At 47.2% G+C, this 23,003-nt stretch overlaps 1 protein-coding gene across 7 annotated transcripts in view; it reads left to right on the top strand.

Moving 5' to 3' along the window:
- TMTC4 (transmembrane O-mannosyltransferase targeting cadherins 4) overlaps positions 1-23,003 on the top strand; it is a 55,918-nt gene that overhangs the window by 9,523 nt on the left and 23,392 nt on the right. For 3 of the 7 annotated variants that reach the window (XM_081548998.1, XM_081549000.1, XM_081548995.1), the window contains 4 exons: positions 2,110-2,225; positions 3,679-3,895; positions 7,518-7,605; positions 20,737-20,834. In XM_081548998.1, coding sequence (XP_081405124.1) covers positions 3,680-3,895; positions 7,518-7,605; positions 20,737-20,834 — 402 coding nt within the window. In that variant the 5' untranslated portion in view covers positions 2,110-2,225; position 3,679. Of the gene's footprint in view, positions 1-1,588; positions 1,716-2,109; positions 2,226-3,678; positions 3,896-7,517; positions 7,615-20,736; positions 20,835-23,003 lie in introns of all 7 variants that reach the window. The other 4 variants (XM_081548996.1, XM_081548994.1, XM_081548997.1 and 1 more) reach the window with 3 other exon arrangements.

Below are 23,003 nucleotides of genomic sequence, written 5' to 3'. Positions count from 1 at the left end.
GTGTGCACTCAAGGCCCCTAAAGCTGATACCCACCGGAAGTGAAATTCACCCACAAAGTGAGTGTCAGGTCACCAGCTTGCATCTGTCCCACGTCATCAAGCTTTTCCCTTTGCGTCATTAAGCACCTAAGGCTTCCCAGGTGGCACTAGTGGTAAAGAACCCACCTGCCAATACAGGAGGCACAGGACACGGGGGTTCGATCCCTGGGTCGGGAAGATCCCCTGGAGGAGGGCATGGCAACCCACTCCAGTATTCTTGCCTGGAAAATCCCATGGACAGAGGAGCCTGGCAGGCTACGTCCATGAGATCACAAAGAGTAGGACACAACTGAGCGACTGAGCACAGCAGACATATACTACTGTGGGTCCTAGACATTCTGTGGGTCCTAGAATTCTACTGTGGGTCCTAGACACTGGTTGTTCTCTTGGAATGGGCATGATCTGACCCACTTCTCCCATTTGGGGCATCACCCATCTTCAGATTATCGTGAGCAGCAAAGACTGTCCCATTTGGATGCAGACCTGGACAAAGGTGCTCCTATCAGAGACGCCCGCCTCTTGGAGTCAGGAGCTAGCCATACAGAGAGCAGGGGTCCTCAGGCAGCCAGGCAGCCTCAGCAACACGTCCAGTGGTGTCACTGTGGGTGCACTTCTGCCTGCATGGCCCCGAGCCAGGTCTTCCAGCCCACCCAGGAGTCACTGGGCCTTGTGATCCCCTTTAAGGCCTGCCTTCTTAGCTGAAATTAGTCAGAGTTGTTGTCGTTACTGCCATGAAGTGTCTGGACGGCTCCACCGTGCAGTGCTTATCACATCATTAATTTCTAGACCCTAAAACATTCCTGTTTAACCGCGCTGTAAAGAGAAAGTTAAATATTCAGTTTTGATACTTTCTCGAAGTGCCTTGTCTGCCTTTCTTCTTCTTAAGCACAGTTTTAGTAATCTAGTTTCATATTTAAATGTAAAAAAAATAAAAAGATTCATTTTAAAGCATCTATAGTTCAGTACCAAATTAAATTACCTTCTAAGATAGGCATTGTTTTAGAATATTTGGTCATTTTTATCTTTAAAAATTATGTGAAAGTTGTTTTTTCCTCTAATTTTACTATCTGATTAGCTCATGATCCAAAATGGGAAGGTTTAAAATATATATATGCCTACTCACTTTTATGTTTTATCTGGGATAAAGCCTTCCCTGGTGGCTCAGTGTTAAAAAAAATAATCCGCCTGCTAATGCAGGAGATGCGGGTTCGATCCCTGGGTCAGGAAGATCCCTTGAAGGAAGGCATGGTAACCCACTCCAGTATTCTTGCCTGGAGAATCCCATGGACAGAGGAGCCTGGCGGGCTACAGTCTATGAGGTCACCAAAGAGTCGGACATGACTTAGTGGCTAAACAGCAACCTTACATATTGGATGTGAGAGAGGGTGATAGTGACCTCACTTAGCTGCTTGGTCCATTTGTTCATTCTGCATGGATTGAGCGCCTTCTGTGCACCGCCCCCCCCAAACATGTGGGGCCCAGGCCTGGAGGAGCCCCAGCCCAGTGGGGCAGATAGCAGTCACATGACTATAAACCTCCTGGGAAACAGGTGCTGTGAAGACAGGTAGAGAATGCTCTGGGCCCCCCAGGAAGAGAACTGCATCAACTGTGGAACGTCGTAGCCCAGTGGCTGAAATAGGACGAGCAAGAGGAGCTGAGCTCTGGGGAGCTGAGAGGTGACCATCTGGGCACAGACCCATGGGTGCACCGTCCTGGGGCGGGTGGCAGCAGGGGCCATTTGGGAACCAGACAGAGACCAGGGGCAGAGCCAGAGTCTGGGAGATGCGCCGGTGGAGTTCAGCTGAGGGGCCAGAGCACCCCAACTGTGGTGTCCCTGTAGGACATCGGCTTGGTCCTGGAAGGGGCGGGGTCTCTCGTAGGGGATGGGAGAGATCACTTGGAGAACGTGCAGAGGCAGGCACAGTGGAGCCCCGAGGAGGCCTGGCTGGGTGCTGGGTGTGAGGGTGACGGTGGCTGGACCCAGGACCAGTGGGAGACACGGAGAAGAGAGGGCTTCTGCCCAGGGGGAGGGCGCAGTCCCGACCCCACCGTCTGCTGTGTTGCCTGCAGGACCTCCGCGCTGAGACGCCCCTGGGGGACCTGTGGCATCATGACTTCTGGGGCAGCCGGCTGAGCAGTAACACCAGCCACAAGTCCTACCGCCCCCTGACCGTGCTGACCTTCAGGTGAGGTGCCACAGGACGGCCGTGGGGGAGGGGAAACCCGAGGCTTGTGCGTGACGTTGCACCAGGTGGGGTGTAACAAGGGGCCCCGGTCAGGGGTTCCCACGGACGTAGAAGCCGCGGTGCAGGCAGTGACCCGTGCAGCCACACAGAGGAGACCGGCCGGGCCCCTGGCAAGGATGCTCTGATGAAGTAGTCCCTGTTTTGCACAGTTCTCTCAGGTTGGACCCTTTGCAACTTAAGCTGGAGGAAACAATATGTCAAGGCAACAGGTAGCCTCTAACTAAACTGTGTTTGTTTTCAGTATATAAAAAAAGTAAGTTATAAATCTCCCTCCTGTGAACCACATCAGGCTTCCCTGGTAACTCAGAGGTAAAGCATTCACCTGCAATGCAGGAGACCCGGGTTTGATCCCTGGGTCAGGAAGATCCCCTGGAGAAAGCAATGGCCACCCACTCCAGTATTCTTGGCTGGAGAATTCCATGGACAGAGGAGCCTGGCAGGTTCATGGGGTCACAAAATGTCGCACACGACTGAACGACTAACAGTTCACTTCTGTGACCACATCGATATCCAAAAACAAAATGAAACTAAAGATGATCTTGCCACCCACCCCCCCATGAATCAGGGAGCTGTTTGCATTAAATAGATTAATTGATTTCACAGAAGTTCCCATGCATAGCTGTTTCTCGGGTGTATTGCATAATCTACGTGTAGATCCCTCAAAAGTGAAAGTGAAAGTCGCTCAGTTGTGTCCAACTGTTTGCGACCCCATGGACTTATAGTCCATGGAATTCTCCAGGCCAGAACACTAGAGTGGGTAGCCTTTCCCTTCTCCATGGGATCGTCCCAACCCAGGGATCAAACCCAGGTCTCCCACATTGCAAGCGGATTCTTTGCCAGCTGAGCCACAAAAAGAAGTATAGAAATGATGAATCAGAACCACTGGTGATTGAAAAAGTCAGAGACAAGAATCCTTGACAGGGAGGAAGTGCTTCATTGTTCAGAAGGCTGGTGGACAGACTGTCAAGGGGTATTTTGGGGAACTGGGGATGGGGGAATTAGACAAGTCACTTGACCATCTTCAATCCAGGTCCCTGTGGAGCAGCCTGAGTAACGTGTGGTCTGTTTACCTTTCTGAAAGACAGCCTTGCCTTGACCGCACCTGAATAATTGTCTAGCTTTTTTTTTTGGCATTTCCTCTCCAAGTATTTTCTGTCCCACTCCTCTGAGAGGTCCTTATCTCCCATTTTCCCCTCTGCAGTTAATTACGTTCTTAGCTCATCGTCACCCTTCTTAGCTTAACAGGCATTATTTATCTTGACACTATTTTTATCAACTGTGCACACGCTCTCCTCCTTCAGTATGTTCACACACCAGCCTTTCCCTCCAGCCAGTTCGTGTTTTATTTCACATGCTTCTGCACCCCCGGTGTGAATACCTTCCCTCCCTACAGGATGAACTACTATTTGTCAGGAGGCTTCCACCCCGTGAGCTTCCACATGGTCAACATCGCCCTGCACGGTGGCATCTCTGTGCTCCTGGTGGACGTCTTCTCCGTGCTGTTCGGGGGCCTGCAGTACACGAGCAAGGGCAGGAGGCTGAACCTGGCCCCCAGGTCGTCTCTGCTGGCCGCCCTGCTGTTTGCCGTGCACCCGGTGCACACCGAGTGTGTAAGTACTGTCCGCCAGCCGCCTCAGCCCTCGTGTGAGATAGATGCGGTCCATGCGTTGGTTTGTTCCCTAAAACAGGCTTCCCTCAGCTGCTCCTACGGCTATAGAGGGCCAGCTTTCAGACACCCAGAACGGTGATTTGTGGGGACGGCAGGTCTCCCTTAGGACAAATGCAGGGGCCCCGATGGGCCAAGACTTCATAATGACCATATGGTACGATGTCTGGTGATACTCTCTGTGTCCCTTATGAGACCACACTGGGAAGGTGTGAATGGTGAACCCTGCCCAGCTTCTGGTTCTAAAGCCAGAGGCTGAGATTGCCTTTTTTTCCTGAAAAGGGGTCTGATGCAGTTTTCCTCTGTCAGCCGAGAGCTTTTGTGATTTCCAGAATACTTCCTCACACTTCATATGATCATGGGATCAGCTGGAGCAGCATAACAGTTTCCGCTTTACAGAAGAGGAAGCAGCCAGGGAGGACAAATTAGGGACTTAACCTAAGCCCCAAAAATAAAGTCGCTGGGCTTTGGGTTGGGTCCCCAGGGGAGGGAGGAGAGCTAACAACGGAGGGGGTTTGCTTGCCTTTTGTCCTTTTAGAGATAAGGATGTCAGCCCCAGGGGGTTCCCTGAGGACATGAGCTCCACTGCAGGATTTCTTTCCTCGAAGCACTGGTGAAGATTTCCGATTGCTTGAATTCAGGTGTCAGAGAGGGAAGGCCAGGTGTCCTTAATACTCCTGCTCATCCAAAGAAAGTGAAGTCGCTCAGTCGTGTCCGACTCCTTGCGACCCCATGGAATGTAGCCTACCAGGCTCCTCTGTCCAAGGGATTTTCCAGGCAAGAATACTGGAGTGGGTTGCCATTTCCTTCTCCAGGAGATCTTCCTGACTCAGGGATTGAACCCGGGTCTCCTGCATTATAGGCAGATGCTTTACTGTCTGAGCCATCCAGTGAAGCCAGAGTTTATACTGAAGGAATCAGGTGGTGAAACACCCCGCCCCCGTCCCCTCATTCCTTCTATGAGGGGCATGCAAATTGTGCCCAGCAGGGAAATGCCACCACCTCCTGTGTTACGGACTCGGGGAATGGCGGTGACTTCTCCAGAAAACTCTGATGGGAGTGTCTCAGATTATTTGTAAGAAAAAAAAAAGTCTTTATAAATAACTTTGCCTGAAAATACATATTAATGCAAATAACAAAAAAGAAAAAAAATCTCTTTGTACCCATGCACATTGGCCAAACAATTCAACTCAGTGCCTCCTTGGATAGCCTTTAAAATTTTCTTCCTATAGAATGTTTCTTTAATTTATGCCAAAAATTCACTGAAGGACTAAATACTCTGTCCTCTGAAACACTTGTCACACTTTTTTTTGAGACTCATTTTCTTATCTCCTTTAAATTGGTTTTTATTGGAGTATAATTGCTTAACAATGTTGGGTTAGTTTCTTGCTGTATAGCAAGTGAATCAGTTATCCTTACACACATAGCCCCTCTTTTTTGGATTTCCTTCCCAGTTAGGTCCCCACAGAGCACTGAGGAGAGTTCCCTGTGCGATACAGTAGGTTCTCATTAACGCCATACTTTTTAAAACCTGTTTTTCTTCACGTCAGATGACGTAACGTACATTCCTTAAGACCTGAGAGTATCTTCACTTAGCCAAAGGCAGAATGTTTGCTTTAAAAATGAGTTTATGATATTTAAAGTTCATTTTAGTGGAAGTCTTTTTTTTTTCTTTCCAGATTTGGATGATTTACAACATTTTATGTTAGGGGGAGTCTTTAAATGTACCTCAGCCACTCAGATAACAAGTGGTTTAGACTGGCCTTTTTGGCCCCTATCCCTGGTATTTATCCAAGCCACTTCCCTCCCCTTCACGCAGTACAGGAAGCCTTGTTCTTTGACCCTCCACGTTCCCAGCCCCTGCTTCCCCGACCCCCTTGCTCTCAGGACCTTCTTGGATGCCCTTCTCTGGGTTAGCTTTGCTTACTGTCTCCTCTGAAAGGCTCTGGGATGCTGGACCAACCTCGGGCCCTGTGAAGAGCCGCAGCTGGAAGATGCTGCTCGTGCCCCTCTCTGGTCCTGATGGGAGGCCCAGCTGCTTCCTCTGTCACTGGCTGCGGAGCCGCAGAGCCCGTACCTGCTTCTCCCTAAGCTGCCGTGTCCTTTGCTGCCCTCTCCCCCCGCAAACCCCCAACCATGTGAACCTGTCAGATTGACAGTGACCCAGCACCCACTGTGGGCCGGACTCTGTCTGTGGGGTCTCACTGCATCCTCAATCTCACTGCGTCTCTGATAGAGCAAGCTACAGGCCAGAGGATTCCAGAAGTCTGATGAGGTATTCACTGCCTTCATGAAGTAATCCTTTTTACCCCTCCGGCACACTGGCCTCCTTGGCTCAGACCTGTGGAACCTTTATTTGTCTTTAGCTTCCTACCCGGGAGGAAGTTTTTTCACGTGCCTGGCAGTCACAGGTGGGACTCAGCTGTCAATCTTCTTAGCAATCGCATGCCCCTGCGTCAGGAGCTCGCCATCGGATGGGTTTTTGCCTCGCCAGCATCGGGAGCCATGCTGGTTGGATGGAAACTGCTCCTAAAGGGCATTCCTTTGAGTTGTGGCTTGTACACGCACTTGGGCACAGAACGTAAAAACAGAGATTTTCACATTCATTGTATGCTCTCTTACGTCTGTTTGCAGGCTAGTCTTTCCTTTGGATCCAACATCACACTTCTCACTTTAAGTTGGACTTCCCAGGAACTAAAGCAAAACCTTGAGGGTCACAGTGCAAGCTCTGATACATGTCCTGTCTGGGTGCTAGTTAGAAAAGGATGCCACGTCGACTAGACCAGTACTCGGGAGCACAATTCTCTGTCTTGGGTTGACCTGAGACTTTTGGGGAACAATTGTTGGAGAAATAGGCTTGAAAGAAATGAAGCACCCATTTTGTGTTGCTTCTTTGACAGTAAGGTGGAGAAAAGGGCCATCGTCAGATGCAGAAAACGGTGAGGAGCAGGGAAGAAATGGTGCAAATCGTGCTTTGTTTTCATCTTACTGGTCAACTTCTTTTAAAGCCTTTCACTTTCCAGGTTAACCCACTTAATTGGTTTTGCTCTAAAGGGAGGGAAAGACAGAGGCAGAGGCAGCCTTGAACCACCATCCCTGTGTCTTATTCTCTCTGCCTGATGACGTGTAACACTTACTTCCCACCTATCTTTCATGTCTCCAGTCAAATTTTCTTTTTTAAATATCATGCCCTTTGAGCTGATAACATTTTCCATTTGAAAAATCCACCCCAGGCACCTGATCAGGGCAGAGGTCTCTGGGGCTGCGGGCACAACTTGCCGAGTGATGGGGTTTTTCCCTGCACACGGGCATCGCTGCCTGTGGACGACCCACAGAAGAGCCACAGTAGGTCAGAGTCAACCCAGCCTTCCCATGGAAGCAGCTGACCCAGACCCTAGACCAAAAGTGAAAAGAGTCAGTAGTCAGATCACACCACAGTTAGAGGATTTATTTCAACAGATGGCCGAGTCTCATAAGGTTTTTTATTTCTAAGGATGTTTTTGTGTTTCCAAAGTTTCGTGTAAATGTTCTTTAACATAAATCTTTTTCCTCTGCCTTCTTTTAAGGTTGCTGGTGTCGTCGGCCGTGCAGACCTCCTGGGTGCCCTGTTTTTCCTGCTGTCTTTCCTTGGCTACTGTAAAGCATTCAGAGACAGTGAGCGTGGTGGTTTGCCATCTTAATTTTGCCTCTTCTTCGTGTTTCTGTTCTGTCAAGCAAGTGTTCTAACAGATGGGAAGGTGTCCGTTCGTATAAGTTTATCACATTGAAGGAGTGTGGGTCAAAGGTGTCAGCTGTTTTCAGTGATGTCTGTTACTTGGTTGCTTTTTTCATGACATAGAGGTTGTGGTTCAACATTCACAATGTTCAGGAAGCATCTTGCTGAGGGGTAAAACCAAGAGCTTCTGCTCTTAGTGCTATAGCAGTTGTGATCGATTTTTGTGATTTTTTTATTTCCAGTAAAATTGAAGAAGGGAAAAACTTTTGGTTATTTATTTATTTTTATTTAAAACATGTTGGAGAAAAAAATAGAAAAATGGTAAAAATGTATGGCTATGAATATGCACCTGGAGTGTGAGGTTCTTATTTTTTCATTGTCATGTTAATAATACTTAGAAAGTCTTTATTGCTGGAACCAATGGAGTTGAAATGACCAGTTGTGTGTGTGTGTGTGTGTGTGTGTGTGTGTGTGCGCGTGCACGTGCACACACAAGTGGCGGGGGTTGAATTGTCTGTTTATTAGCAGCAATGCATTTATTGAGATTCAGTAGAATCCCTGTATAACTCTACTAATTATATGAATTCTGATCGCCTCCAAGTTACATCATCCCTTCCCAGTTGTCTTACAGTAGAAATTGGATATGATACATTTATACATGTTGGCCCTGGCAACAGTGTTATAATTTCAACTTCTGTTATAAATTGAGTTCATGACTATAGAACTCTCTCCTTATATAACACAATCAATTGAAAAGGGAAAGTGAGAAGAAAAGGGAAGGTGAAAAGAATCATCCCTATGGGTTGCTTGAGCAGGGCTGTTTCAGCAGAGTGATTGAAAGTCCCTAAGTTGTATCCGACTCTTTGTGACCCCCACAGACTGTAGGTCACCAGGCTTCTCTGTCCATGAGATTTCCCAGGCAAGAATACTGGAGTGGGTTGCCATTTCCTTCCCCAGGGCCTCTTCCCGACCCAAGGATCGAACCTGGGTCTTCTGCAGTGTAGGCGGATCTTTTACTGTCTGAGCCATCAGGGAAGCCAGTTTCAGCAGAAGCTGATATAGTAATACACTGGTTTCCTTGAGTCTTTTCCACAGCACTTCTCAAAGCTTAGGTTTGGTCCCCTGCCAGGGCCTTAATGTTATCGTTCATGTACTAATGCTTATACTTGGATTCCTCTTGTAAACTGACATCTTATTCATAAGCGAGGACAGACCGCTCATTCAGGATTTTGTCTCTGCTGGGGCTGATTGAAGTGGGGTCACTCAGGATTGGTTTTTGCAGAGTTAGGAGTTTCCATAGAGGCTGCCTGGCCTGCGAAGCCTAAAATTCTTACTGGCCTATCCTTTGCAAAGTTTGCTAATCCCTGGGACAGATGCCTGACAGGTAACTGTCACTGTGCTAGTGGTTCCAAAAGATTTTTTTAGCCAAGATTAATAGGGAGTTTCCAGCAAGAATTTTTTTTTTTACTCATGAAGGTAGAGGAGTTTGCTGTTAACATAAGTTACCATTTTTTAACAATCTACTGTCACACACGTGTGTGTGGTTATCAATTATGTTACAGTCTTCAGTTCAGTTCAGTCGCTCAGTTGTGTCTGATTCTTTGCGACCCCATGGACTGCAGACACCAGGCTTCCCTGTCCTTCACCAACTCCCGGAGCTTGCTCAAACTCATGTCCATCGACGGTGATGCCTTCCAACCATCTCATCCTCTGTCGTCCCCTTCTCCTCCTGCCTTCAATCCTTCCCAGCATCAGTCTTTTCCAGTGAGTCAGTTCTTCCCATCAGGTGGCCAAAGTATTGGAGCTTCAGCTTCAGTATCAGTCCTTCCCATGAATATTCAGGACTGATTTCCTTTAAGATGGACTGGTTGGATCTCCTTGCAGTTCAGGGGACTCTCAAGAGTCTTCTCCAACACCACAGTTCAAAAGCATCAATTCTTCAGCGCTCAGCTTTCTTTATAGTCCAACTCTCACATCCATACATGACCACTGGAAAATCCATAGCTTTGACTAGACGGACCTTTGTTGGCAAAGTAATATCTCTGTTTTTTAATATGCTGTCTAGGTTGATCATAGCTTTTCTTCCAAGGAGCAAGCATCTTTTAATCTCATGGCTGCAGTCACCATCTGCAGTGATTTTGGAGCCCAAGAAAATAAAGTCTGTCACTGTTTCCATTGTTTCCCCATCTATTTGCCATGAAGTGATGGGACCGGATGCCATGATCTTAGTTTTCTGAATGTTGAGTTTTAAGCCAGCTTTTTCACTCTCCTCTTTCACTTTCATCAAGAGGCTCTTTAGTTCCTCTTCGCTTTCTGCCATAAGGGTGTTGTCATCTGTGTATCTTTAAGATAGGTGGAATTACTTTCCCTGCTGTCCACATGTAAGACACAGAGTTTAAGTAACTTACTAGGATCAAACGGCTATATATAGCTGAACTGGATGCACACTCTGCATCTAACTCACTTCAAAGCCAGCTCCAACTAAATTGTCTTCATCAGCTTCCCTGTCCTCATGGGACCAGTGAGGCAAGCTTGTCAAAACAATCATTAAAAATAAACAGGAGGTGCATTCAATTCTGTTAACGAATTGTTAAAGTGTTAGGTACAGTAGAAACATCAAAAGTATGATTTAAGAACAGCCCCTGCTACTTACGTTGCCCACGTGTTTATAAGTGTGCAGCCAAGAATCAAAGCTCTTTTGTGGTAGAATTCAGTCTTATTGAATACAAATAATAATAAATGATATTTGTTGTTTAAACTTATGATATAAGTTACTTGGTCTTTGTTCTTTCGGATCTGAACATCAATTCAGAGAACAGTCGCGCATTCATTCCTCATAAATTTGAAGTTTAAGAGAGGTTTTTTACAGAGGAACAAATTTAATATTTTTTATAAGGGAACAAATATTGAGTGTTCTGAAGTGAATGATTTAGCTAGGTAGAAAGATCTTTCAGAGAATACATTCCTTTTTAATAATCTCATTAGCTTTCTTTATAGATGCACTGTCTGTATTATAAAGCTCTGGACAATTTTTAACTGCCTGAGTTTATTGTAACAAGCAATTCTGTGCTAACCTCTAGAATCCTGGCATTTTTTTGAGAGTGAAAAAAAGTCTCATGTAACATTTCTGTCTGCTTTTTTTTTTTTTTTGGTACTTATGTAGAAGAGCTCCAAGGGAGATCTTTTAGAATAGAATCTTTTTTTTTTTTTAAAGAAGAAAATATCCTTATAGAAAAGGATAATTATTTCAAAGAGAGAAAGAAAAACACTAAGTCGGTGATGCACTGGTTATTATTTCTGAACACCCAAAATGAAAAGTATTATTCTAATGATGAGACATCCTGTCAACATTTCTCTCTGTTAAAGCCTAGTACATATTTTGGATTGGAAAAAGGTAATCTGTCTGCATGGGCTTCCCAGTTAGTGCTAGTGGTAAGGAATCTGCCTGCCCGTGCAGGAGATGCAGGAGATGTGGGTTCAATCCCTGGGTGAGCAGATCCCCTGGAGGAGGAAAATGGGAACCCACTCCAGTATCCTTGCCTGGAGAATCCCATGGTCAGAGAAGCCTGGCAGGCTTCAGTCCATCAGGTCATGAAAGAGTCCGAAACCACTGAGCATGCACACATACATAATCTCTCTGCACAATAAATTTGATAGAATAGCCAAAACAATTTCTTTTATAAACGAATACCTTAGAATATTGTTTCATGGGAATTGAGATGACAAAGAGAAATTTCATTAGTCTCATTTATAGAGTGGGGAGGAGAGAACCTTTTCAAGAAGGAAGGAAATGGGTACATTTCTAGAATAACCATTTTAAATTCTAAGCTATTATGAAACACAAGATCTCAAATCTCAGTTGTTCTAAATTCTTCAAATTTATTTGCTATGGCCGCTCTCCCTACCATGGTTCAGGGCTTCCCAGATGGCTCTGCAGGTTAAGAACCAGCCTGCCAATGCAGGAGACAGAGGAGACGTGGGTTGGATCCCTAGGTCAGGAAGATCCCCTGGCGGAGGAAATGGCCACCCACTCCAGTATCCTTGCCTGAAAAAAATCCCAGGACAGAGGAGCCTGGAGGGGCTACAGTCCATGGGGTCGCAAAGAGCCGCACACAACTAAGGACATGACAGTCACCATAGTTCAGGCAGCTAAAACAGGATAACTGTCAACTCTTGGGATCTCGTTTCCTGCTCTTTTCCACTCTGATTCAAGACACGTTTTTCTTTGGCTTACACAAAGCTAAGTCACACAGCTTAAAAGAAATGAGGGCAACTGTGTAACTCACATAATCTAGGACGCTTGTGTTTTTTTTTTTTAGATTTGGGGTTGCTGCCATCTGAATTGTGACCGCAGTGTTCGCGTGGGTTCTCTTTACCCCGGGGCTGCTACACTGGCTCGATTCTCCCAAAACGGCCCTCCCCGTTATTTTTAGTTAAGAGAGCGGCATCCGACTTGCCTCATTCCGCGGGTGGAAGCGCCGCTTGCTTGGCTCCCACTCCTGGAACGAGAATCGGATGCTCGTTGTGCGGCTCTGGGCTCCGGCCGAGGGAGCTGGGGCCGCCGAAGGAGTGGAGTGACTTCCGCCCAACGCACCGCGACGCACGCCGGCTTCTGGGCGGCAAGATGCAGGCGTCGACTGGGGGTGATGGTCGCTGCTGACATGCTTTTTTTTCTGAAGCGGCAGCTTCCCCACTCGAGCGCCATGCCAAGTCCGCCACGCAGCGCTTCCCTGAATTGCTCGCATCTGTTGGGCGCTTGGGGGTGTTGGCACTGACCAGGGTCTCGCTGTTAATGCTTGTGGGGTGTTTCTTTCCCACCCCACGGTGCTCCTTCCCCTCACCGCTGCCCCTCTGCCCCTCAGGCTTTGCCTCTGTTTACTGAAGGGATTGCATTACCTCAGAGACAGACACGGCAACAAGGAAAACATTTTCCAAGCCAGTCTTTATGAAATTCTGGATTATAAAGGGTTGATGTTTGCGAACGCTGTACAGTTCTCCTAGAACAAGTTGTGAGAGATGTTGCATGCTGTAAGAATAGTTTTTTGGGGTTTTGTTTTTTGTTTGTTTCATTTTCTCTCCTGGACCATTGTTGCTTAACAGCTTAGCAGACTGGACAGATTTGAGATGGAGAGCTCTTAGCCTGAGACGCTTACACAGAGTTTGGCACCAGTTTGGCTTCCCCCAGCGGCTCAGGGGTGAAGAATCCGCCTGCAGTGCAGGAGACTTGGGTTCGATCCCTGGGTGAGGAAGGTCCTCTGAAGAAGGAAATGGCAACCCACTCTAATATTCTTGCTGGAAAAATCCCATGGACAGAGGAGCCTGTTGGGCTGTAGTCTGTGGGGTCACAAAAGAATTGGACACGACTGAGCAAGTAAACAACAAATGATGCATCAGTTAGAACTCCCTATTTGGGGAAGACTTTTTGAATAAAAGTATTCATAAATGCAGTTGTACTGGAGGTGATATCCGCCTCTCAGGATTTACTTTTACTGTTTTTAGCTGTTAATTCTAAAATGAAAATAATCAGTTTGTCGTAAGTCTTTCTAATATTACTCATGTAATTTTTAAAAAACAATTTATTTTAAAAAAGAATCTCTTACATGACAGAGATTATTCTGTTGTGAGGAGGTTCAAAGACTAAAAAGTGAGAAGAAGACTTCTGGCTGTATGTATTCACATTAACAAATTACTAACTTTTCAGTGTTAATTACATCTCATAATTGCCTTTGAAGTATAGTAATATAGTAAAGCTTCTAATAGACATCGAAATAAATAAAACTGTTGACTCATCCAATATTTATTGAGTGCCAGCTGTATGCAAGGTGGCCTACTGTTTTCAGTTTGAACTGTCTTATTAAAATGATCAGGCAGCTTCCCTGTTGGTCCAGTGGTTAAGATTCTGCGCTTCCAATGAGGGGGGTGCAGGTTCCATCCCTGGTCAGGGAACAAAGATCCCACATACCTCGGAGGCATGACCGAAAAAAGAAAATTTTTTAAAAATAAATAAAAGTAAAATGCTCAAAGTTCGGAATAAAAGAATAGCTTACATTAGTTACTAAGTAAAAACATACAAAAACACAAGTCCAAATTTATCTAGATTATGCTGTATATATTTGCAGCTGTTCGCATTAGTCACCTTGACAAATTAATACTCAAAGAAAATAATAATTTTGCAAATTACATGGTAAAACTATGCTAGAGGAGGTCTTATGACCATAAGTCTACTAGGCTGGGCTGTTCCTAAACTCAGGACCACTTTCCCAGTTGATTATTTAATTTTTATAAGGCCTTTCTTGATTTTCCCCAGTACTAGATACTTTATCAATACTTTGTAGGCCGGCCTTGGTTTATCATGCACCTCCCTTCCTCACATTTGTAAAGAGGACCCCTTTGATTTATATGAGATAGTTTAAAAGTACAGTTAGTCCACGGGTGTGAACTGCACAAGTCCATTTGTAGGCGGATTTTTTCAATATGCACTTCAGTATTGCAGAACCGAAAGTTGGTTGAATCCACGGATACAGACCAGCGGATACCAAGGAACACAGTGGGGGCTGACTGTGAAGTTATATGGAAGGGTTGGGCCCTAACTCTCCAGTTTAAGAGTCGACTGTTAAGCTCAGCTTTCCAGTTTGGATTGTGGAAAAACTGAAGTGTGTGTGCATGCTGTCTTATGACTCCTGATAGCAAATCAAGTGACTAATCTGGTAGGGGTTGGAGGAGAAAGAAGTGAATTTTAATAAGCAAGTCACTTCATATTTTCCGAGTTTTCAAAGGCAGGCTTGGATTATAAAAAGCCGTGTAGATCATTTCTTGGATGAGCTGGGTCTCTGAGCATGTGACGTTACGATGAGAGCCCTTCAGGTCATCACAAAATTTCTAGTAGCCGCATTATTTAAAAAAAAAAAAAGGTTAGCTGAATTTTAACAATAGTTTCTTAGCCCAATGTATCAAAAATATTGTAATTGCAACATGTAATCAGTATACAGATTATGAGCTGTTTGACATTCTTTCTTTCATATGGAGACTTCAAAATTAGGTAGTGTGTTTGACCCTTCCAACATGTCTCAATAGGGACCAGGTAAATTTCAGGTGCTCCCCAAGCACCATGCCTCCTCTGGGACTGTGGCGGTCTAGAATTGGTTTTCTGAATGTAAAGCCATTGCTCAGTTTATAACTGAGCCTTGAAATTACCATTGTTGAGAAGTGACCTGCCTTCCTGCTAAGTTGCTTCAGTCGTGTCTGACTCGTTATGACCCTATGAACTGTAGCCCGCCAGGCTCCTCTGTCCATGGGATTCTCCAGGCAAGAATACTGGAGTGTACGGCCATGCCCTCCTCCAGGGGATCTTCCCGATCTAGGGATCGAACCCGGGTCTCCTGCCTTGCAGGCAGATTCTTTACTGCTGGGCCACTGGGGAAGTGACACTCATATTTAATAATCACTGAAACTGAAAAAACTTCTTCAGCACAGAATCACTGTCATCCTCTTTCACATGTTTCCGTACTGGAACCAAATCAGAAGTATAAGGAAAGTTAAAGAGCAATTTGCTGAGGATTTGAGAGGTGGAAGGAGCCTGAGTTCCCTACAGAAACTTGGCGTTTGGGCGGTGTGGTGAAATTATGAGGTGAGGTTAAGAGAGAAGGCTGTCAGAGAACCTGCAGGTTGTGGTTTTTTAACGTGTTCTTCTTTTTTGGGTGAAATCTCAGATTGAGCCATCTAAGCCATTTAATCCCTTTTAAATTCCAGGCAAGTGGAACGTGAGTCCTGTGGTAGTTTACCTTTGTGTTCACAGAGTGCTTTCAAGAGCAGTCCTTTGGGTGTTTTAATGGAGGAACTGGGAATTTTTTTCCTATCCAAAACTACTGAGCCGTGGAGGGCGGGGTGGAATTAATCCTTGTTACAGTGAAATAAAACACAAGCTAATTCAGTTTTTCTAGGAAGAAATGTAAAATGATCAAGGGACTAAAATATTAAGATCAGGGAACATTATACTGGGAAATCATAGTATGTTTCAAAATGTCTGGACACAAATTGTGGGAATAGAAGCTTAAAAAATCAAATTTCGGTAAAGAGGTGAGGAGGGAAGCGGTCCATTTGGTTTTTTTGTTTTTGGAAGGGTTGTTTTGGCCACTCTATGTGGCTTACCAGATCTTAGTTCCCTGACCAGGAATCGAACCCATGCCCCCTGCGGTGGAAACATGGGAGTCCTAATCACTGGACCCCAGGGAAGTCCCTCCATTATGGTTTCTAGTGAACTACTGAATCAAATGCCTAGTGGATATGAAAACAACGGCTGGATCTGAGGTGTGGGATTTTCAAGGGTGCAGGAGCCAGGGTGGGAGACTCCATGGTAATTAATGGGTTCATTTATAATTAAAGGGTATCTATTTGCATATAAGGGATTCCCAGGTGGCTCAGTGGTAGAGAATCCGCCTGCCTTTGAGTCGGGAAAATCCCCCAGAGGAGGAAATGACAACCCATTCCAGTATTCTTGCCTGGAAAAGTCCATGGACAGAGGAGCCTGGCAGACCGCAGTCCCGGGTGTCGCAAAGAGTCAGACACGACTGAGCGCACACACATTTGCAGATAAATATAAACTGCTGATATGAGCAGATCCTGAAAGTAGCTGGACACAGACTCAGCATCATGTGTTACGGGAGGAGGGGCTGAGAGAACACCCTACGCTCAGAGGAGAGCACAAGCCCTGTGGGGTCACCCTCCACCCGCCGCTGTCACGTGTCCGAAGGTGTGGGATTCATGCTCTGGCGTGGTGTAAAGTGAGCGTGACCCCTCTGCTTTGGCCTGGACCCTTGTGCTCACCTGCTAAAACTTGTGGGACCTTTCTCAAAATCATATTCTTAGAGGAATTAAGCAATCCATTAGCTTTACATCTACTTTGGCCATATGTTTTATTAAAGGTCTCAATGCCTTGGTGTCTATAAACACTTGTCTGCTGCTGATTGCTAGCAAATGAGCAAAGTAAAAGTCGCTCTGTCGTGTCCAACTCTTTGCGACCCCATGGGCTATACAGTCCCTGGAATTCTCCAGGCCAGAGTACTGGAGTGGGTAGCCTGTCTCTCCTCCAGGGGATCTTCCCAACCCAGGAATCAAACCGGGGTCTCCTGCATTGCAGGCGGATTCTTTACCAACTGAGCTATGAGAGAAGCCCAAAGAAAATAATAAATCCCAATAAATATATGAATACCCCAATGCAATCATGTTTAATGTAACAGGGCTTTGTGGTTGGGGCTCATAATTGTGATCTCTTGGTGTTACATGTATAATGTATTTAATTTCTACAAGTGAAATTATCCTTGGTTTGCTTGATGGAACCAAATAACTCTGATATACCCTGGTTTTCAGTAAAGACAACTTGGCTTCTAGGCACTGTGCCGCCTGGGATATTGGAAAGATGCTGCTCTGGATGGTGGGAGGCAGGTAGAGGCAGGCGTGGGCTCACTCGAAGTTAAAATTTAAATGGACTATCAGTTCTCCAAGTCACAGCCACGTGGCCCTCTGCCTGCAGCGTCTTGGGAAGGATTCCCGCTCTGCCATCTCTGCCAGGGAGATCACAGGCACGACCTCCTGGAAGCGCTCCAGCTGTTCCTACATTATGGCTCTATGATTTGTCAGTTCCTTGCCCCTCCTGATAGGTACTCAGGTACCCCAGATTCTGGCTGCTCCAAGGAGCAGGGCCTGGTACCCAGGATGCAGCTGTGAGCAAGCTTCCCACCAAGGGTGATGCTCCTCCACCTGTGGCATCAGAATCACCTGGATGGCGGGTTAACAGGCTTCCGGCAGGGCTCCACCCTCAAGTCTCTGAGTCCAAGGGTCTGGGTTGGGGGTTAGGGGGCTGAGGATCTGCCTTTCTTAGAAGATCCGAGGGCAGGACCACACTCTGTGAGTGGCACTGGTTAGTTTAATGGTCTCCACTGGGCATGATCCCCTCCCACCCAGGACATCTGGCAAAGCCTGAGGTTTTGGGTCATCACAACAGAGAGCACGGATGGGCTGCTGGCTTCTCGGGGGGTAGAAACCTGGGAGGCACTGAACATCCTGCAATGCTGAGAATTGACCCACGTGTCAGCAGTGCCGGAGGTGAGAGCTGGAAATCAAGCATTTGTAATGAAGTATGAGAACACACTGGCAGGTTGTGCTGAGGGCCATCTAGGGGGCTCCGCTGGGCCTGACTTAATGTAGGGGGGGCAGTTAGGGGCACCGAGGTGCATGGGACAGACCCCGCTACTTGGGCAGTCAGGTGTGCACACAGTAGGACCATTTGCTGTTGTTGCAACTGTGAATGAAACATGAATCAGAAGGGAGGCTGCCCAGGAGGGTGGGTTGCACAGCTAAATGACCTTTGATGGCCACAGGATTCTTCTGGGGCATTCTAGCCTGAGAGAACAGAACATGCAAAGCCCAGTGAGAGCGGAGTGGCCCGTGCGCTTGGAATTTAGACCCAGGGAACCTGGAGAGGCTGTGGCACCCCGTAAGGAAGGCCTTAAGTGCCGCTCTCAGCATTGGGACCCCTTCATCCTGTCAACGGCAGGAAGAATCAGATCAGAAAGACTTAAAACAAGAGTGCTGGTTGACTCGGGACAGTGGAATCTGAATCAGTGAGGCTTTACTGTTTATTGATCAGTTGGGCTGGTGAAAAGCCTTCGGGTGCCTCGACTGTACAGCCAAATAAAACTTTTTTGTATTCTGTCAGTTCTGCCTGTTTGTACATTTGTCCCGGAAATCCGACAGAGATTCCCTAGAAAAGCTGAAAAGATCAGACAGTGTCAGCCTGTGTGTCCTTTTGCTTGACTTCCGAATCTCCAGCCCCCAAGGCCTATGTGTGAATGAGGACGTTTTCCCAGCCGGCCAACTGGGCCCTCGGACAGCACGGGGGTCAGTCCTGGTCACAGTTTGTTGAGAGTCCAGGGGGCTTGGCTGGGTGCAGCCACTCAGCATCCTGAGAGGAGTTTCCAGCCACACGTGAAAAGTTCCAGGTTAGCAGCATCCCCTCTCCCCGGCTCCAGACCCCACAGCTGATCCTACACAGGGAGCCCAGGACTTGTCTGGGGCTTTGCTGATGACTCCCAGGTATCCACTTTATTCAGGACCTGCATCTCTCTGTCTCCCTGTCTCTCTCACACACATACCTTAATTGTTGGTTTTCTGCTCAAGCAGTTTAATGAGAACCAAAGTATATCTTGTCACTGCATTGCGAGCTTGGCACATTTTGGTGACAAGGTGACGAATCAGTCACCCCCTTGCATCAAAGCCCCATTGGAGACCCTCTCTCTTGAACCTAGGGTGGTTTTGCTAATTTATGTGCAACAAACAGTGAGTGCTTTCTGTGGTCCCAGCAGTCTACCAAGGTTTTTTGTTTGTTTGTTTGTTTTTTGATGTTTAGTTTTTAGTATGGTTTTTAATTCATGTGCATATTTTTTTTATATGTACATGGTATGAAAGGTTTTGCAGTGAAAAGTAAGACTTATCCCCTCTCCTATCCAAATTTTTCTTCTTAAAGTTATTTAGAGAGAATTCTCTGGCAGTCCAGTGGTCAAGACACAGGCACTTTTGCTGCCAGGGCCTGGGTTCAATCCCTGGTCAGGGAACTAAGATTAAGCTGCACGGTATGGCCAAAAAACAAAAAGCAGTTTAGAAACTACTGAAGTTGGTTTCCTATGTGTTCTCCAGAGATAAGTGTTGCATTTACAAGCATATATATGTAACTTTTAACACAAATGGGCAGGTATTTCTGTATACCTTTTTTCTCAATCCAGTAGGGAAGATACAGTTATTGTTGCATCCGTTTTATTGATGAGGATCCTGAGGCTGTAAAAGTAACTTGCTCCAGGTCACGTGGTGAACGGTCGAGCTGGAATTCAAGCCAGGAGTTCTGGTTTTAGGCAGAGCTGACCCAAGACCCAGGGGCACCTCCTCCAAGCAGGTTCACTTTGCTCCACCTCACACTTAGGTCTTTATAAAATGTTTGTTCACCACCAAACTCGGTGAGGAGCTGAGGACCTCACAAAGAACAGAGAGGAGTATCACACATGCCCTCTCCTCTCCTCCCCTGAGCAGGTCAGCTCTGGTCCCCAAATTGCATCCTCCGCACCCCCTGCCAGTAGAGAGCAGACGCTTCCTCTTCAAAAGGCATTCAGGGACCATTAATTATTACTGGAGCCCAGCCGCACCCAAGCCAAGCGGCTTATTGCCGCGGTCACATTTCTGCTGAGGTTTTGGTTTCCTGTTGATGCTTGAGTGTCCGTGCAGGTGAGCTCAGTGGTCCAGCATCCTTCAGAACTAGTCCACGCTGGTAGCAGAGCAGGTGTTCTTAAGGCATCTGGGGTTCAGAGAGCCCAGACTCCACCTGGAAGTGGTAGACACTCTCAGAGCAGCGCTGGACCCTGACCCCAGGAGTTGTAGAGATTCTCAGAGCAGAGGGGGGTAGCCAGATTCAGCGTCTACACCATCAGTGGGAGTCCTTAGCACAACCTGTCAGAACGGCCTGTTAGGTGACTGGCGGGCTAGGAAGGACCTCGCCCTTGGGGACTCTTCCTTGAGATGTCTTTGTGCCAGGGCTGCATTGCAATGCCTCCCGAAGGCTCTGGGCTCCTGCTGGGGCACCCTTGAGAAGGAGGTGTGTATGCCACATATAAAGTGAAAGGGTTAGTTGCTCAATCATATCTTGAGTCACAAAAAAAGTCCAAAACGTCCAGCTCTTTCCAACCCCGTGGACTATATATAGCCTGCCAGGCTCCTCTGGCTGTGGAATCATCCAGGCTAGGGTACTGGAGTGTTGCTGCCATGCCCTCCTCCAGGGGATCTTCCCAACCCAGGGATCAAACCCAGTCTCCTGCATTGCAGGCAGATTCTTTACCAGCTGAGCTACCACCATCTAACCAGAAATGCGGGTCTAACACACTGGCCCACGGAGAAATGCCATCCAAAGACCAAACTGTGTTTTTAAATGGTGACTGTTGAAGGTACATACTGAGAATTTGAGTTCCAGAAGCTCCCAAGACTGAGCTGAGTTGTGTGACTCTGTGTTTGTCGTTTCTCCTGGTTGGCAGCTAACAAGGAGGGGACCCACTCCACATTCTGGGTGTTGCTGAGCATCCTCCTGGGAGCAGTGGCCATGCTGTGCAAAGAGCAAGGGATCACCGTGCTGGTAAGACCCCAGGCACCTTCGGGGGCAGGGGGGCCTACTCCCTACGCCCCTTTCCCTCCCGTGAGACACTTAGCACTGCCCTGCCTGTGGGACCCCCTCTACTGCACCCCTATTGCCAGTCTTCAACCTAGCCCTCTCTGGACCAATTACATGTGCCACCATGCTCCTGGTGGTTCGGGTGAGAATTGACTGTCTCGGTTGACTCATTAGAGCTGGTGGACACGGAGAGGGGACAGCTCTGAAAAGCAAGTGATTAGCCCCTATGGAGAGGTCCTGGAGAAAAGGAAGAGTGTTGTGGCCTTTCTGGGGTGCTCTCCTGTTTCCGCAGTCCTAAGTACAGCCATGTTTTGATCCTACCACTGTTTCTGGACCTGATTAACAAGCACTGATGTGTGTTATATTTACCTTTGCCCTGCGGAGAAGGTGATGGCATCCCACTCCAGTACTCTTGTCTGGAAAATCCCATGGATGGAGGAGCCTGGTAGGCTGCAGTCCATGGGGTCACGAAGAGTCGGACACGACTCTGCGACTTCACTTTCACTTTTCACTTTCATGCATTGGAGAAGGAAATGGCAACCCACTCCAGTGTTCTTGCCTGGAGAATCCCAGGGACGGGGGAGCCTGGTGGGCTGCCGTCCATGGGGTCGCACAGAGTCAGACACGACTGAAGCGACTTAGCAGCAGCAGCAGAAATGTCAGGGAGGACAGGAGAGGCTCTGGAGGGTTCAGGTGTGTGCCCCCTACGTCTGATCTGAGTAGAAGCCCCTGGAAGGGAGAGGCATGGAAATGCACTCTTTTTCTCTATTCTAGCTAATTTTCTGCCTTACATTATCAGAGGGAAACTGAGACATTAGAGTTGTGAAGAGATGTAGACAAATGGAAAACAGAGATGTGGGGTGTGCGGGGTCCATATAGGAAGCCGTGGGAAAGGATCTTCCTTTCCCAGGTCCAAGCTCTTTGGGGCTGGACACCAGTCAAGGCAAAGATAAATGGTTTTATTGGATTCGATCTGTACGATTAAGGTCAGCTAGCCAGGAAACGGTATAGAAAGAATTACTGTGCAAAGATACTAGAACCTCATGAGTTACTTTTTTAAAAGTTTGCTCTAAACCACTGTTTCTGAACCTTGGCATTATTGGCATTTGAGGCTGAATCATTCTTTCTTTGGGGCATGTCCTGTGCATCGTAGGATGTTTAGCAACATCCCTGGTCTCTACCCACTAGATGCCAGAAGGACACCCCCTCCCTCAGTTGTGACAACCTCAAATGTCTCCAGATGTTACCAAGCACACCCCCCTGGTAGGGGGTGAAAATCATTCTGTGAGAACTGCCGTCCTGAAATCTTGCTTGTCTCAAAGTGTGGCTTGAGGACCAGTGGTGTTGACACCATCTGGGAGCGTTTTAGAGGTTTAGGATCTCAGACCCCCACCACAGGCCTGCTGAATCAGCACCTCCATTTCACAGGCCCCCAGGTGACTCCCACCTCCGTTAAGAAAAGCACTGAAAAATTAGGTTGAATTTTCATGAACAAAGATATGGTGATGTTGAGCTGGTTTCCAAAAATCTGACTGGAATGTGGCCATTTTGATGACGCGTTTACCTGGGAAGGGAGAGAGAGTGCCAGACTTGTGTTGGGCTCGGTCCTCATGACAGCCTGACCGCGTCAGCACTGGGTGACTGTCCTGTAGCTCACAGGCTGAGAAGCACATGGCATAAGAAGACAGCGCAGTGCAACAGGGAGCTTCCTGCCTTGTAGAAAATGGTTCACACCCAGGCAGAAATGGTCCTCTGCGACCCAGTAAAATCATGCATCACACGGGTGAATAAAATGAGGGTTCTGTGAAGTGATTAACCCAGCGCTGGCCCATGTACTGGATAATTAATGGCTCCCAGCATGTATGGGAGGGGGCTGAAGAGAGATGTCACCCTTGTACTGAAAACCACAAATTACCACTGGCTTCTGACGACTTATGATCGATCCTCTTTGCCATGAAGCTCTGTGTTTGAAGGCCCCACGTCATCAAAGGGCAGCTTGAACCATCCACACAGTGTATATTCTGACCACTCTGCCTAGTTCCAGCAGGGAGTTCGGCTGCATGGCGTTGTCTACAGCAGCCACGTTTGTGGAAATTCCACTGCAGGGTAAAGGGTAGAGTCCAAGGCCAGATG

This window comes from Giraffa tippelskirchi, chromosome 12 (genome assembly GCF_054371585.1).
Source record: "Giraffa tippelskirchi isolate mGirTip1 chromosome 12, T2T-mGirTip1v1.2.pri, whole genome shotgun sequence".
Taxonomy (NCBI): domain Eukaryota; kingdom Metazoa; phylum Chordata; class Mammalia; order Artiodactyla; family Giraffidae; genus Giraffa; species Giraffa tippelskirchi.
Note: the sequence above shows the minus strand (reverse complement) of the source record. Positions and strands in the feature narration are given on the sequence as shown.